General features: G+C 38.6%; 1 protein-coding gene across 3 annotated transcripts in view; it reads left to right on the top strand.

Annotated features, from left to right (window-relative positions):
• The window catches only part of Sec16 (Secretory 16), a 753833-nt gene that overhangs the window by 400368 nt on the left and 339105 nt on the right, over nt 1–14360 (top strand). For all 3 annotated transcript variants that reach the window (XM_067137541.2, XM_067137539.2, XM_067137540.2), the window contains exon 20: nt 13978–14094. In XM_067137541.2, the coding sequence (XP_066993642.2) occupies nt 13978–14094 (117 nt within the window). The remainder of the gene's footprint in view (nt 1–13977; nt 14095–14360) is intronic.

Raw genomic sequence — 14360 nt, 5'->3', positions numbered from 1 at the left:
AGTTTGTGGTACATTAAAAGCATTATATTATTGACTGATGACTTATGAAGTCCCTCGCTCCTGAAGTGAAGCAACAGTAAACAGTTTTCGTACTATTATACGTGGAATATAATTAAAACATGTTTTTAGGAAATATGATACTCACCGGTGACAGGTTTCATCCTTGGGGTCTACTAAACCTCAATGCCACTCATGGAGTCGTTACTCTCATTTCGATTGTCATCTGTGTCGCTGTCACTGTCGTCACCCAAGTTAATTATCAAATGATCAGTCACGGAATCAATGTGCTGGTTCATGAGCCCTATGTGTTTCCTCTCTCTGTCAAACTCATTGGCATTTTGAAGACCCATCTTCATTTCTTATAAATGAACATTTCTCAACCACTAGTCACATAGCATGTGCAAAGTAAAGTCCTCATTTCTTTTTGCTACATATTATTTTACTGAACTCCAAATGAATGCAATAGGCTTTAAATCTGGGTGGTAAGGAGGAAGTCTTAGAACGGAGTGGCTATGTTCAGCAAGAACATCAGTTTTATATGTTTTAAAATCAGGTTTCTTGGTTGGCAGTCAGAGAATATAGTTCTGGTTTGTACATTTTGGGGTCAAAAGAAATTCCAATGTTTGTATGCCATTCACTTTTTTCTGATTGTTTAGAAGAGAAATTTGGTGTGTGTTGAATTTGAAGATTGTGGAAGGAGAATTGTCAACCACTAAGACTGATTTAGCAGGAAGGTTGGGTGTTTATTTAGTTTTTAGTTCTTGTAATTCATAAAGTTCATATCGTCATGGTAATCTCCAGTCTTCGTGCCAGGTTGAAATTTCAGGAGAGTGTTTGGAACCAAACTCTCTTCCCCACCTGCATGAACAGTGATAGCATGCTGGCCCTTAGAAACTGAAACTAGGAAACCTATGTTGTAATTATCACTCCTTAGTCTGTGTTGCATGAACTTATGTCTCATCCATATAGATAATCGGTTGTCCTACATTTCTGTATAATGCTAAGGAATGTAAGTAATTTATACCTCACAGTTTTTCACCACCTGAAAACAGCACTCATACCACTAAGATTGATGTGCAACTCAATGAGACTATGAGAGTTATCACTGGTACTGTTAGATCTACTCCCACACAGTGGCTACCAGTCCTAGCTAATATCTCTCTGCAAGATCTAAGGAGGAAAGCAGCTAAGGTGAGCTTGCTCAAGAAGATCACCTCTCATAAGAACTCTCCATTGTAAGATGCCCTGCAAGATCCACCAACAACACGTTTGAAATCACGCAAGCCACCCGGGGTTGATTTAGAAGGTATCAGTTCTTTCGACATGACCTCCAAGTGGCAACAACGTTAGAACGAACATCCACCCAACAATGCTCACCTGATTGAAGATCCTACAAAGAAGGTAGAGGAATTCCAACTATCACGCCAAACCTGGTCGAAGCTGAACCACATTAGAATGGGTCAAGGGAGGTGTGGTCACACCTTAAAGAAATGGGGTTTCCGTACATCTGCCGCCTGTGACTGTGGAATGGAGGACTAAACCATACAAGGAGTGCCTACTTCGTGCATTTGACGGTGGTCGAAGACTCTACACCAAGTGACACCATGTGCTCTGGAATGGTTGTCAAATTTGGGTATTTCCATTTGATTATTTGTAAACTTTTGTGTACTTGTACAAGCATACGATATATATATACACTGAGCGGCGCGAAAAACATAACACCCAATAAATGATGTGTAATTATCTATTTAATCGAAGTGAAGCACTTCAACCATTCTTTTTTGACGGGGTATGCTATTGGCGTTGCTTTGCAAGTAAACAATGAAGTGTTGATTGTTTATTGCACTAGCCTCAATTGTTTTTTCCCGCGCAACCTGGAAAACACATCGCTGGATGTGAGCCAATAATGTTTTCCCACACTTGTAGCGCTTATTATTGTACCTTTAATTGTTCCCCTTTCAATCACACGTGTTTGCAGGATCTTTCTGTGATTCTCTTAATCAGCTTTCTGGAGTAAACATGCCGTTAAGCCCTGAACAAGTTGCGAAAGCTGTTGCTTTGGTGGGAGATGGTCACAGCATGGATTACGTTGCAGAAGTGTTGAATACTACACCTTCTACAATTTCCAGAACTGTACAAAGGTACAGGGAAACTGGAGGCTTTGCAAGGAGACCAGGATCAGGCCCGAGAAGAGCAACATCGGAGAAAGATGACCGCTTCTTACAACTTCAAGTTCTCCACAACCATCACACCACTGCTATTGAAGCACGAAATTGACTCCACCAAGTTCGAGGGGTCAATGTTAGTGAAAGAACCATTCGAAGAAGACTGGAAGAAGCCAGTCCTCAGTCCAGAAGACTTGCTACAGGACCGGAACTCACCAGAGAGCATCGCACAGCTCGACTGCGTTTCGCAAGGGAACATCTTTGCTGGACAGTACAACAATGGGATCAAGTGTTGTTCACCGACGAGTCGCGATTTGGCCTCCGATCACCTGACGGAAGAAAGAGGGTCTGGAGAAGGCCAGGGGAAAGGTATTCCCCTTGCACATTCTCATCCAGGACACCTTTTCACGATGGTTCTGTGATGGTGTGGGCAGGAATCAATACCGCTGCAAGGACGGATTTAGACTTCGTGGAGCATGATGTGCCTTTCTCTCTGTTCATTGGTGATGGATTTACACTAATGCACGACAACGCACGCCCACATGTTGCGAGAATTGTGCAACAGTTCTTGGATGAAACAGAGATTCATGCTATGATTTGGCCTGCTCGAAGCCCCGATTTGAATCCCATTGAGCATGTTTGGGACCAGCTGGGGAGAAGAGTCCGTCAGCGCTATCCAGAGACCTTACAAAACCTACGGAACACCCTCCTGGAAGAATGGGGATGATTCCTCAACAGAACATTATCGCATTAATCAGGAGCATGACTGAAAAGTTGAATGCCGTCATTGCTTCAAGAGGTGGCAATACACGCTTTTGAAGATGCGAACAGAGGTCCCCGAGATAATCTCCGAGGTCTGTGAAGTGGAAGTGTGAAGTGTGTAACATTAAAACAGAGTGAATTACCTTTATGAGCTTAACTCAATTTCCTTGAAATGTGCATCTCTCGCTTAATTTGTTCAATTTGTATATAATCGTCTTTTCTTTTCATCGTTAGACACTTAGATGGGACCGTAGCACAATATTCTATCATAAGATAGTGGATTAGTGTCATAAATTTAGAATAAATTTCAGTTTTTGAAAGAAATTGAAGTGTTGCGTTTTTCGTGCCGTTCTTCACATCCAGAAGATAGTGGGTTTGAACCCCACTGTTGGCAGCCCTGAAGGTGGTTTTCCGTGGTTTCCGATTTTCACACCAGGCAAATGCTGGGGCTGTACCTTAATTAAGGCCACAGCCGCTTCCTTCCCATTCCTAGCCCTTTCCTGTCCCATCGTGTATATAATATATATATATATATATATATATATATATATAATCACCTGAAACCTAAATCTCTTAGCACCTTCCTTAAAGCCCACTTACTGCCAGAAACACTCACTTTTACTTTAGAGCACATAATAATGACTTCAACATAGGCCTTTCTCAATTTGTTCTGTGGTATTCATTCACTGGCCTGCAAATTACACATTTGTCGAAGTCACCAAGTCTGTTTTAGTTCTCATAGTTTTTTTTATTGGGAGTATTAAATGGCTTTCCCTCTTGGAGACACTTCTCTCTTTCCTTTAAAATTCTTTTAACACTGCTCACTGAAATACCTATAGGCTGGGACACATGCTTTTGAATTAAATTCTCCTATTTCAAATAATTGAACACGTTAGACACTCTTTCCTTACTTTGGCTAAGAAGAACTTTCCTATCACCCAACTTGCTGAGATGACTGCTACACTCGTCTTCCATTGCTACTACACGTTCAACACGTGGTTTTCACACTAGCGGCCTGTGAACACGCCACATCTCGTTGTTTGGTTCTTGCTCCATCTCCTGAACAATACCAATGAAGTTCAAAGAAGTGATGTATACCGGGCAAGTTGGCCATGCGTTTAGAGGCGTGCAGCGGAGAGCTCACATCCGGAAGATAGTGGGTTTGAACCCCACTGTCAGCAGCCCTGAAGGTGGTTTTCCTTGGTTTCCCATGTTCACAACAGGCAAATGCTGGGGCTGTACCTTAATTAAGGCCACAGCCGCTTCCTTCCCATTCCTAGCCCTTTCCTGTCCCATCGTCGCCATAAGACGTATCTGTGTCGGTGCGACGTAAAGCAAATGGCAAAAAAAAAAAAAAAAAAAGAAGTGATCTATAAGGTGCACTACTGCCCAATACTGACATATGCAGTGAAAACTTGGATGCTGACAAAAAGGAGAATAAAATCCTGGCGAGTGATATGAAATTTTCAAGAAGTATAATATGAAAAGAAAAACAGAGTAAGAAATGAGGATATCAGGAAGGAAAACAGAGTGAAAATGCTCCTCAACAGAATGGAGAGGGATGAAGTTCGATGGTTTGGACATGTGAATGATAGAAAGGAGTGAGAGCAAGAGGGAGAAAAGACTAAAATGGTTGAAATGATGGAGAACAGTATTAGAAGAAACCTGGTTTTTGACACAGTTAAGAAGGAACATTGGTGGACGATAGAGTGGTGGTGATTATTTTTAAGAGGCCAGGCTGAGTGGCTCAGACGGTTGAGGTGTTGGCCTTCTGACTCTAACTTGGCAGTTCAATCCTGGCTCAGTCCGGTGGTATTTGAAGGTGCTCAAATATGACAGCCTCGTGTTGGTAGATTTACTGTCACGTAAAAGAACTGCAATGCTAATTTCGGACAATTTGGCGTCTCCGAAAACCATAAAAAATGTTAGTGGGACGTAAAGTCAATAACAATTCTTCTTCTTAATATTATTATTATGATTATAATTATTATTGTTGTTGTTTTAAGAGGAAGTATGGCTAGGTAACCATCCTCTATTAACACTAATCAGAGAGAAAACTTGAAGGGATCCGACACTTCGAAAAATGAAGGTATCTTCCAAAGAAAGATAAGGGCCACGAAGGGAGTGAAAATGAAAGATTACCTAGGCCTCGAATGCTCTAATACCACGGGGTCAGAAAAGAACAAAAGTTGACCAAGGGAGATCAGGTAGGGTAGATGAAATTGAAGAGCCTGGCACAAGAAAGTGGAAGCAATGTCAGAACTTGGCTAGGGGTCCCATGGTCGCCAACCCACGCTCCCAAGTTGAGGGATCCTTTTAGTTGCCTCTTATGACAGGCAGGGGATACCATGGCTGTTATTCTACTGCCCCCAACCTCAGGGGTGGAGGAGTAGGATAGAGGAAGATGGAAAGGTGCCATAAACTTCTCAACCTGGCAAAGCCGGACAAGGAAAAGGGAGGATGATGATTTTTATTTTTTTCTATCTTATTTTTTATTCCTGTTTTTGATATTTTCATTTTTTGCTACCGCTACTCTATGGTCTCCATCGAAAGATACATCTGGCAAGGTTGTTATATATATCAACTGTCTAGAATTTCTTTCCACCAAGAAGTTATCGATTACTGTCCTTGTCTTTCTGTTTCCCCATCAATATTTTGTATTCCTTCTACTGTTCTTTCTGGACCACTGTAACGGTTCAAATCTCGTTACCAGATTATATCTGTATTATTATTATTATTATTATTATTATTTATTATTTATTATTATTATGTGCGTATGGACCCAGTGGATCACGCAAAGCTCTAACGATTCTGTTTTCTGAGTTGCCAAACAGCTCTCATCCTTTCTCCGTGAATCCTTTTTCGTTCTTCCGTCCACTTTGCTCCAGTCTTCTTTTTCACTTCGTTCTCTGGTTGCACTTTCCATCCATTAATTTTTTTCCTGTAGAGGTTTCTGTCCGCGGTGTCAGTTGAGTCCATATGGGCTTTTTCCAGATCCTTCTTCACTTCCAGTACCCATGGAATATTTTTTAGATGTTCTATGTAGGTGAGAATCTTGTGTGTCAATCTACTTGCCGGCAGTCTGCGAACGTGCCCATAAATTTTCAGACGTCTTTTGCGGATGTCTGCTGCAATGTTGGAAAGCTCTTCTGTCACTTTGTGTGACCTCAGTCTATATCCATCTTCTGTTTTTCGGGGGCCGAGAATTTTCCTCAGGATTCTTCTTTCTTCTTTTAAAATGTTTTCTAGGTCACCTTTCCCATTATTATTATTATTATTATTATTATTATTATTATTATTATTATTATTATTATTATTATCATCATCATCATCATCATCATCATCATCATCATCAATTTAGGAAGGCTTGGCTTGTGCTCGGCCTAAGCAAGGAGTCACCCTCTTGATTATGAAACTACAGGTACATACATGTACAAATATTTACAGCAGAAATAATTACAACATATACATTTATACAATAAATACAAACAACTTCGGATTTCTTATGTCCCCGTTTTGGGAATCTGTTCTTCAGTATTACTGGAACTGCGGCCTGGAACTTCATGCTGTTTGGCGTGAGTCAGAGGAAAAGTCGTTCCTAGGAACTTTCTCACAATGTGGCAAGTGCTCAGGAGGGTGGCTTTCTGTAGTTCTACGTATGTGTGATGATGCAGGTTTAATGCGGCCAGAGAGCTGTGCAAGCATTTTGGGATAACACCGGTACATGATATTACTATTGGAACTGTGGTGACTGATTCTAGTTTCCACAGGTGTTGTATTTCTATTGCCAGTTCTGTGTATTTTGATATCTTTGTGGCTATTGTTGTTTGCAGATTGGAGGTGTTTGGACAAACAATTTTTATAAGGGATGCGGATCTTTTTGATTTATCGATTAGAATAATATCTGGCCTATTGTTGCTGAGCGTGACATCGGTTATGACTTCTCGGTCCCATAGTAGTTTATATGAAGAGTTTTCGAGAATGTGTGGAGGTGTATATTTCCAATATGCAGTTGATGACTGAAGAAATCCACATTTTACAGAAAGTTTCAGGTGAATGATTTTTGCTACCTGATCATGTCGGTGCTTATAATCGGTGTTGGACAAGTGTGAGCAACCAGAGATGACGTGCTGTATGCTCTCTGTAGTTCTGGAACAGTGGCGACAGTTGTCTGAGACAACTGTTGGATCATTCATGATAAATCTACGGTAGTTCCGTGTAGCAATTACTTGATCTTGGATAGCCAGAACAAATCCTTCTGTTTCTGGGAAAAGACCGGAGTAGGTCGGCCAAGTGTGCGACGCAGGTTTGTCGATATGAGGCTGATCCAGTTCATGGGGGTATTTCCCGTGAAGAGGTTGTTGTTTCCACATGGCCATATTCATCTCTTTTGTAGGTGGGGTAGAAACAGGCATTTCTGGCGACGACAGATTGAGAGGTGTATAGTTTATATAAGCTCTGCAAACAGCATGATGAAGACACGATGTATCAGCTCTCGAGTGGAAATATTCTCTTAGATTTGATATCAGATTGCTGTGTAAATTGACAATAGATAAGAAGCCCCTACCACCTTCTGATCTTGGGAGTGTAAGGCGTTCGGTTGCAGATTTAGGATGGTGCATATGGTACCGGGTGAGTGAAACTGCTGTTTTCGTTTGTAACTGCTGAAGTTATTATTATTATTATTATTATTATTATTATTATTATTATTATTATTATTATTATTCAGTTCAATTCTGCAATGATTGTCGCTTGTGTGATTGTATTTAAATTGTGTATATGTGTGTGAATATTAGTATTTAACTATGTAAAGTAAGACTTGCTACATAATATCTTATATGGATATGCTTTGTAATAAGTTTTGACATTGCAACGCACATGTTGCAATACTGCTAGGGTAACTGCCGAGTTATCGCTCCGTCATTGTGTGCATTTAGCGGTGAGCTCTTTTTTTTTTTTTTTTTGAGATGCCTAGGCCGCCCCAAGCAATTTCAACATAGTGTGTAACATTTGGAGCCGGGTGGGAGTATATCATAGTTATTTCTGGAGATTGCGTAGGTGTGTCAACTAATGTCTATATAAGCTGGCTGTATATTGTAGCATCAGTCATTGGTCAAATGGATAGTAAACAGTGAGTTAGTCAAAGGGATGGAGAGACCTCAATCGGTCAGTTCAGTTGGAGGGAAAGACTTGCCATGAAGTCACATGGGTGGAGACACTTGCCAAGAAGTGTTGTACTGAGATGATAGTAGTCAGTCATCTGGATGGAGAAGCAGCAGTCCAATGGATACATAGTTGTCAGTGAAACAAAAAGGATACATCACCAAATTAGGCATGATACATCTACAGCAAAACACCAACTCAAAGGAGTATGTCATAATTACACTCAAAGTGTTGAAGGTACAGTCAAGTGAACCATTGAGGGATAAATTTCGTGTATAATTTTTAAATGTCCGGTCAAGAAGAATTCAAATTTAATGCCTAGTTTTCTTTCAGTTGTAACGTCATACTTTTATATTCTAATTTGTTTTATCGCAGCTAGTCTTACTATTTCTATCAAAATAATTTCAAGAATATATTTTGTTCTATCAAATTAATTTATCATTTTAGTTCAAGGGTAGAATTTTATAACCTCAAATTTAATGGAGAAACAAAATGACAATCTCCTTTTCCCAGAACCTATATGGTATGTTGTCAAAAGTAAGCTTATTACCCCACACCCTTTTAGGTTAGAAATCTACACCACCTATTGCCCACACTTAGCCCATTTCTCACACAAAAATTAACCAACTTTGTTCCTCTTTCCATATCAAGTTTTTAAATTTTAAATGTATAAAGAGTTCTTTTATGTACCATTGAATCTACTGACACGAGGCTGGTGTATTTGAGCACCTTCAAATACCGCCAGACTGAGCCAGGATTGAACCTGCCAAGTTGGGGTCAGAAGGCCAGCACCTCAACCATCTAAGTCACTCAGCCTGTCATTATTATTATTAATCTTGTCAATCAATAAAAGGACTAATGGGAGGGTATTTTCAACAGAACAAAGGAAGGCAGCATCTCTCAGAATGAAAAAATATTGGGCTGATAGGAAATCAAAAAATCCTTTGTATAATTGACTTAGAGTGGTCCAATGTAGGCCATAAAATATAAAATAAAATCATTTTAAAATTATTATTATTATTATTATTATTATTATTATTATTATTATTATTATTATTATTATTATTATTATTATTATTATTATTATTTATGTGTATTAAAGAAGAGTTAGATTGTAAGTCCAGGAAGTGAAGTTGAAAACTACCTAATCAGTACATAAGTGGTGATCCGAATAACAGAAAGTATTAGATCAAATTATAATATACTGTATAGAAAGACTGAATATGTTAATCTTATCACTGCTGAGATTACGCCTCTCTTGCAAAACCATCCTTGCTGACTTTTTTTCCTTTTTATGATTTACAACATACTACTATTGCACTGCACACTTCTGTACTTTTAATACATTCACTGCCAAATAGGACATGCTTGCTATTACACTTGCCAGCCATTTTGTTCATGTTCATAGGTAAACACAATACTAAACAAAATGATTAATATCATGCAAATTTACCAGACCCTCACCAAACTTTGTAGGTTTGCTCAGTTTGCTTTCTTGGTGTGGTGGTGAGCATAGCACCTTCCAGGATGCAAAGGTTCAGCATATTTCAAGGTACAGAGTTGCACATTACAATAAATTGAAAACCTCCTTATTCGTTCATCTCACCATCTTTCGAGTGAACGAGTAATAAATGAGCAACTACTCGGTTTAGTCTACCACGTTCATGTCCTCATTGTACATTGTTACACACAACAGTTCGTCAATTGGGTTTTTGATCTGGTTCAGGATTATCCTTGTCAGAACTTTGCTAGGGATAGACAGGAGACTTTCACCTTCCAGTTGTTGCTCTCTAATAGATCCCGCTTTCTTGGGAACCTGTAGGAGGATCCCTAGTTCCACTTTTCTGGGAGTTCTTCTGTATCCCAGATTATTCTCAGAGAGGTTCCAGCATAATTCCCAACTTCTCAGGTTCAGCTTTCAGTACTTCAGCAGGGATGTTGTCTAAACCAGTAGCTTTTGCATTTGTCAGTTGCTGAATGGCAGTGGCTACTTCAACTTTTGATGGTGATAGAATAGAGATTCCAGTGTAGGGCTGTTAGTCCTGTTTCTTATCGTCGTCATCATCATCACCATCATCACCATCATCACCACCACATTTACTATAATCATCACAATAATTAAGAACCGGTGAGAAGTGTCATCTCCATCTGGCAAGTTGTTCCGCCTCAAATGTAACGCCGTTACAGTTTTAGTTTTTGACTGACTTTGATCTTGCGAAGTTCTTCCTACTAACTGTTCAGTATGGAATACAGGCCTTTCAAATTACCAGTCACCACCATTGTTTCATTTTGGTCTAAGTGCTGGTCTATGAATCTGTGCTTCAATCAATCAAGCAGTCACTAATGATCTGCATTTAGGGCAGTCACCCAGATGGCAGATTCCCTATCTGTTGTTTTCGTAGCCTTTTCTTAAATGATTGCAAAGAAATTGGAAGTTTATTGAACACATCCCTTGATAAGTTATTCCAATTCCTAACTCTCCTCCCTATAAATGAATATTAACCCCAGTATGTCCTCTTGAATTCAACTTTATCTTTATATTGTGATCTTTCCTACTTTTGAAGACACCACTGAAACGTATTCGTCTACCAATGTCATTCCAAGCCATCTCCACTGACAGTTCGGAACATACCACTTATTGCTAGTAATCAGCTTCATTTCCCATATCAAATCTTATTTACTTTAAATCAATAAAAGTAAATGTCCACCTTTTTTGGTTCTCAAAAAATCATAAAAAGTACCTTGTTATGCTTAAAAACTATTTGAATTTAAAAGATAAAAATAATTAAAATCTGTGAGGAGGGTTGATTGGGGAAGGGAAGTGGATCTACTTTGTTCTAACCTATTTTAATACAATTTCTATTCACTTGACCAGATGTTAAAAAAAAAAAAAAAAAATGGTTTCCAGCACTTTTGTTCACTGTAATGTGTATTTTTTCTAGTTGTTTTTCAGAAACTTTCTAAATAATTGTAACATAGCTGACAATGTTCCCAAGGAACGAAACATGTACTATAGATAATTCATTTGCTTAAAGCAAATATAAGTATAAAAAATGTGGATATTTACTTTTATTGATTTCAGAAATACATTTAATTTAATTTAATTTAATTTAATTTAATTTAATTTAATAATACCACTTAGCCAGATAAGATTATAGCTCGAGTAAAACAACTATTTCAAAAGACAAAAAGCTGAGTGCAAATTCAAGGAGGCAGGTCAGACTGTTTTTAAACCAAGAGCGGAGTCCAACAAGGAAGTTGTCTATCACCACTTCTCTTCATTACTATAATGGATGAGCTTATAAAAGCAGTAAAAATGAAGGACCAGACAACAAATGCTCTTGTATTTGCTGCTGATGTTATGCTATCGGGTGAAACAGAATCAGAAGTTTAAGCTAAACTAGATCTTTGGCAAGAAGATTTGAAAGAATGGGAATGATCCTGAAGCAGTGCAAAATGAAGTAGTAGACATTATCAATAACTTCAAATACTTAGGGAGCTTTGTTTCTTCTGACAATACCATAAACCAAGAAATAGGCAGTAGAATACAAGCTGCATGAAAATTCTACCACTCCATTAGTCAGTTACTTTGGGATGACTCATTTCCCTAAGCTTGCAAGCTCATGCTGTACAAAACATATCTTGTACCAATACTAACATACGGACTGGAAACAGTAACATTGACTAGATCTGCACAAAGTTGCCTACAGGCCACTGAAATGAAGTGTCTTCAGTCATGTCTCCAAAAGACAAGGAGAGACAAAATAAGGAATGAAAGTATTCGGCAACAACTTGGATTGGACAGGAGCCTGTTGGAAACCTTAGAATTAAGCAGATTACAAATGTATGGACAAATGAGAAGGATGGCTCCAATTGGGACCCCAAGAGCATACTATGAAAGAAATGTTGTTGGTAAGAGGCCCAGGGGGAGGCCTCGTGATAGTTGGGAAAAGCAAATTTTCAAAGACCTTGCCAAACGTGATGTAAATTGGCAGCAAACAGTAGAACTTCAGCTGTGGATGGAGAGGACGAACTGGAAGAGGCTCGTAAACACCTGCACCAGGCTTGATGGAGCGGAAAATTGATGATGATGATGATGATGCCCACTTAATCGAGCAGCTCGTCTCTTTCTCCCAATTCTTCCCAGCCCAAACTTTGCGACATATTTGTAATGCTACTCTTTTGTAGGAAATAACCCAGAACAAATCGAGCTGCTTTTCTTTGATTTTTTCCAGTTCTTGAATCAAGTAATCCTGTTGAGGGACCCATACACTGGAACCATACTCTAGTTGAGGTCTTACCAGAGACTTATGTGCCCTCTCCTTTACATCCTTACTACAACCCTTAAAAACCCTCCTAACCATGTGCAGAGATCTGTACACTTTTCTTACAATGCCATTTATGTGATTACCCCAATGAAGATCTTTCCTTTTATTAACACCTAGGTACTTAAAATGGTTCCCATAAGGAACTTTCACACCATCAACGCAGTAATTAAAACTGAGAGGACTTTTCCTGTTTGTGAAACTATTTTGTCAGAGAAATACTGTATATTCTGTTGAAATCCTTTTTTTTAAAGAAAATTTTACAACAGTATCACATTATTTTAAGGTGTCATTACCTTCGTGATCATTGGAACAGTTGAACTGCTATTTGAAATAACCTGTCTAATGCCTGCACTAATATAACCGCTCCAGAATTTACAACTCTTTTTAATTTCCTGTCTTTGTAAGTATTCCATCAACAAACCTACTTATATTTAAATAATATTTTTAAAAACAATGATATTTCTTCTTTCACACAATCCTAACTTACAACTTGTAATCTAATGAATGCCTACGGAACTGCTTGTCATACTTGAACCTCCTCTTTACATTCCAGTTTGCTTCTATATAATCCGAGCTCAGCCTGGTTCTCTTATCTGGCAGTAGACTTATGTCGTTAATTCCTGATGCTGCCAGAAATTTAAGATTGGCAGGAAAGCTGGTATCTGGTTAAAAATGCTACTTGCAGCTTATCTCCATTGAGAGTATGCCTTCAAAGAGCTGCCCCACATTGATGAGGACATCATGTGTTTCACCCGTTGCATATACAACTTTCTATGACTCTGTATTTTTTTCCCGCTCTGCCGTTTCCAATGTTCTCTGCAGCTTCATTATCACTAAGCTTTTCTCTAGCTGTGAACAGGCGATAATTAGAACTTGTAGCCGTAGTTAATGCATGGTTCAGACTTCACTTCTAACCTACTACCATCATCACACAGACCGAGGTCCACAGCGGTATAGTATAACAGGGTCCATTGCTTGAGGTGAAGCAGTACCAACCTTACTTCAAATAATGCCCACACTTTTTTAAATTGTGGAAAATATACATGTGGAATATTCATGTATATATGGTATATAAAGTGCAGTTGTTTGCAGTGTAGATATGCTATATTCATGGAGATCCCAATATCTTTCTCCACCTCTTCTGTCTCTTCATGCTTGTGCATTCATATCTCCACTGTCATTACTCTTTACTCTGTATATTTTTTTCCCTCAATTTTCAAACACTGGTATTGGTCTTCTTTATTTCCAGTATGTGGGAAAAATGTTTGAAACAAAGACTTTGTTACTTTCTGCAACTGAATTTCCAGTTTAATGAACCTGTCATGTATCTTAACTTTTGTTTTATGTGTATTCCTCTGTCCCTCTTCATGATGATACATACCTTTTCTTTGCCTCTAGTCTTTCACTATTCAGCAGCACTTATGTGCCTGCAAGAGCACAGTTTCTAAGAATTTTACTCCTACACTTTCCTAATATAATTCAAATTTTCATGTGATTCAGTGCTTAATTTTATTTGTGCATTTTGTGCTTATGTGAAATATGTTCATTTTTTATTTCAGAGTGGAGCTCTTCAACAGGAAGGTCCAAGTTACGGTTCCACTTCTAACCTTAGTTATTCCGAAGGTGATTCATTGCAGCCACAATATCAAGGCATGGATTTTGTGCAGAGCAGTCAGGTAAGATTGCTTTATTGCACATGATTTCTGCTAATAATTCACTCCTTAATCACTAAAATCTTTATTTTAGCTGTAACATTTATTTTTCTTTGCTATGCTATAAGGGGTTCTACTCTACTTTCCTCACATTAAAAAATTAAAATATGTTTGGTGTTCCTGTGCCTAGGGCTTTTATCTCTGTTGGAAATCACACTCCTTTTACAAGCAATGACAAAGAAAATTTTTAAGGCTAGTAAAAATGTGTTTGTATTGAGAGGTTTTGGCAA

Source organism: Anabrus simplex, chromosome 1 (assembly GCF_040414725.1).
Source record: "Anabrus simplex isolate iqAnaSimp1 chromosome 1, ASM4041472v1, whole genome shotgun sequence".
Lineage (NCBI taxonomy): Eukaryota > Metazoa > Arthropoda > Insecta > Orthoptera > Tettigoniidae > Anabrus > Anabrus simplex.
Note: the sequence above shows the minus strand (reverse complement) of the source record. Positions and strands in the feature narration are given on the sequence as shown.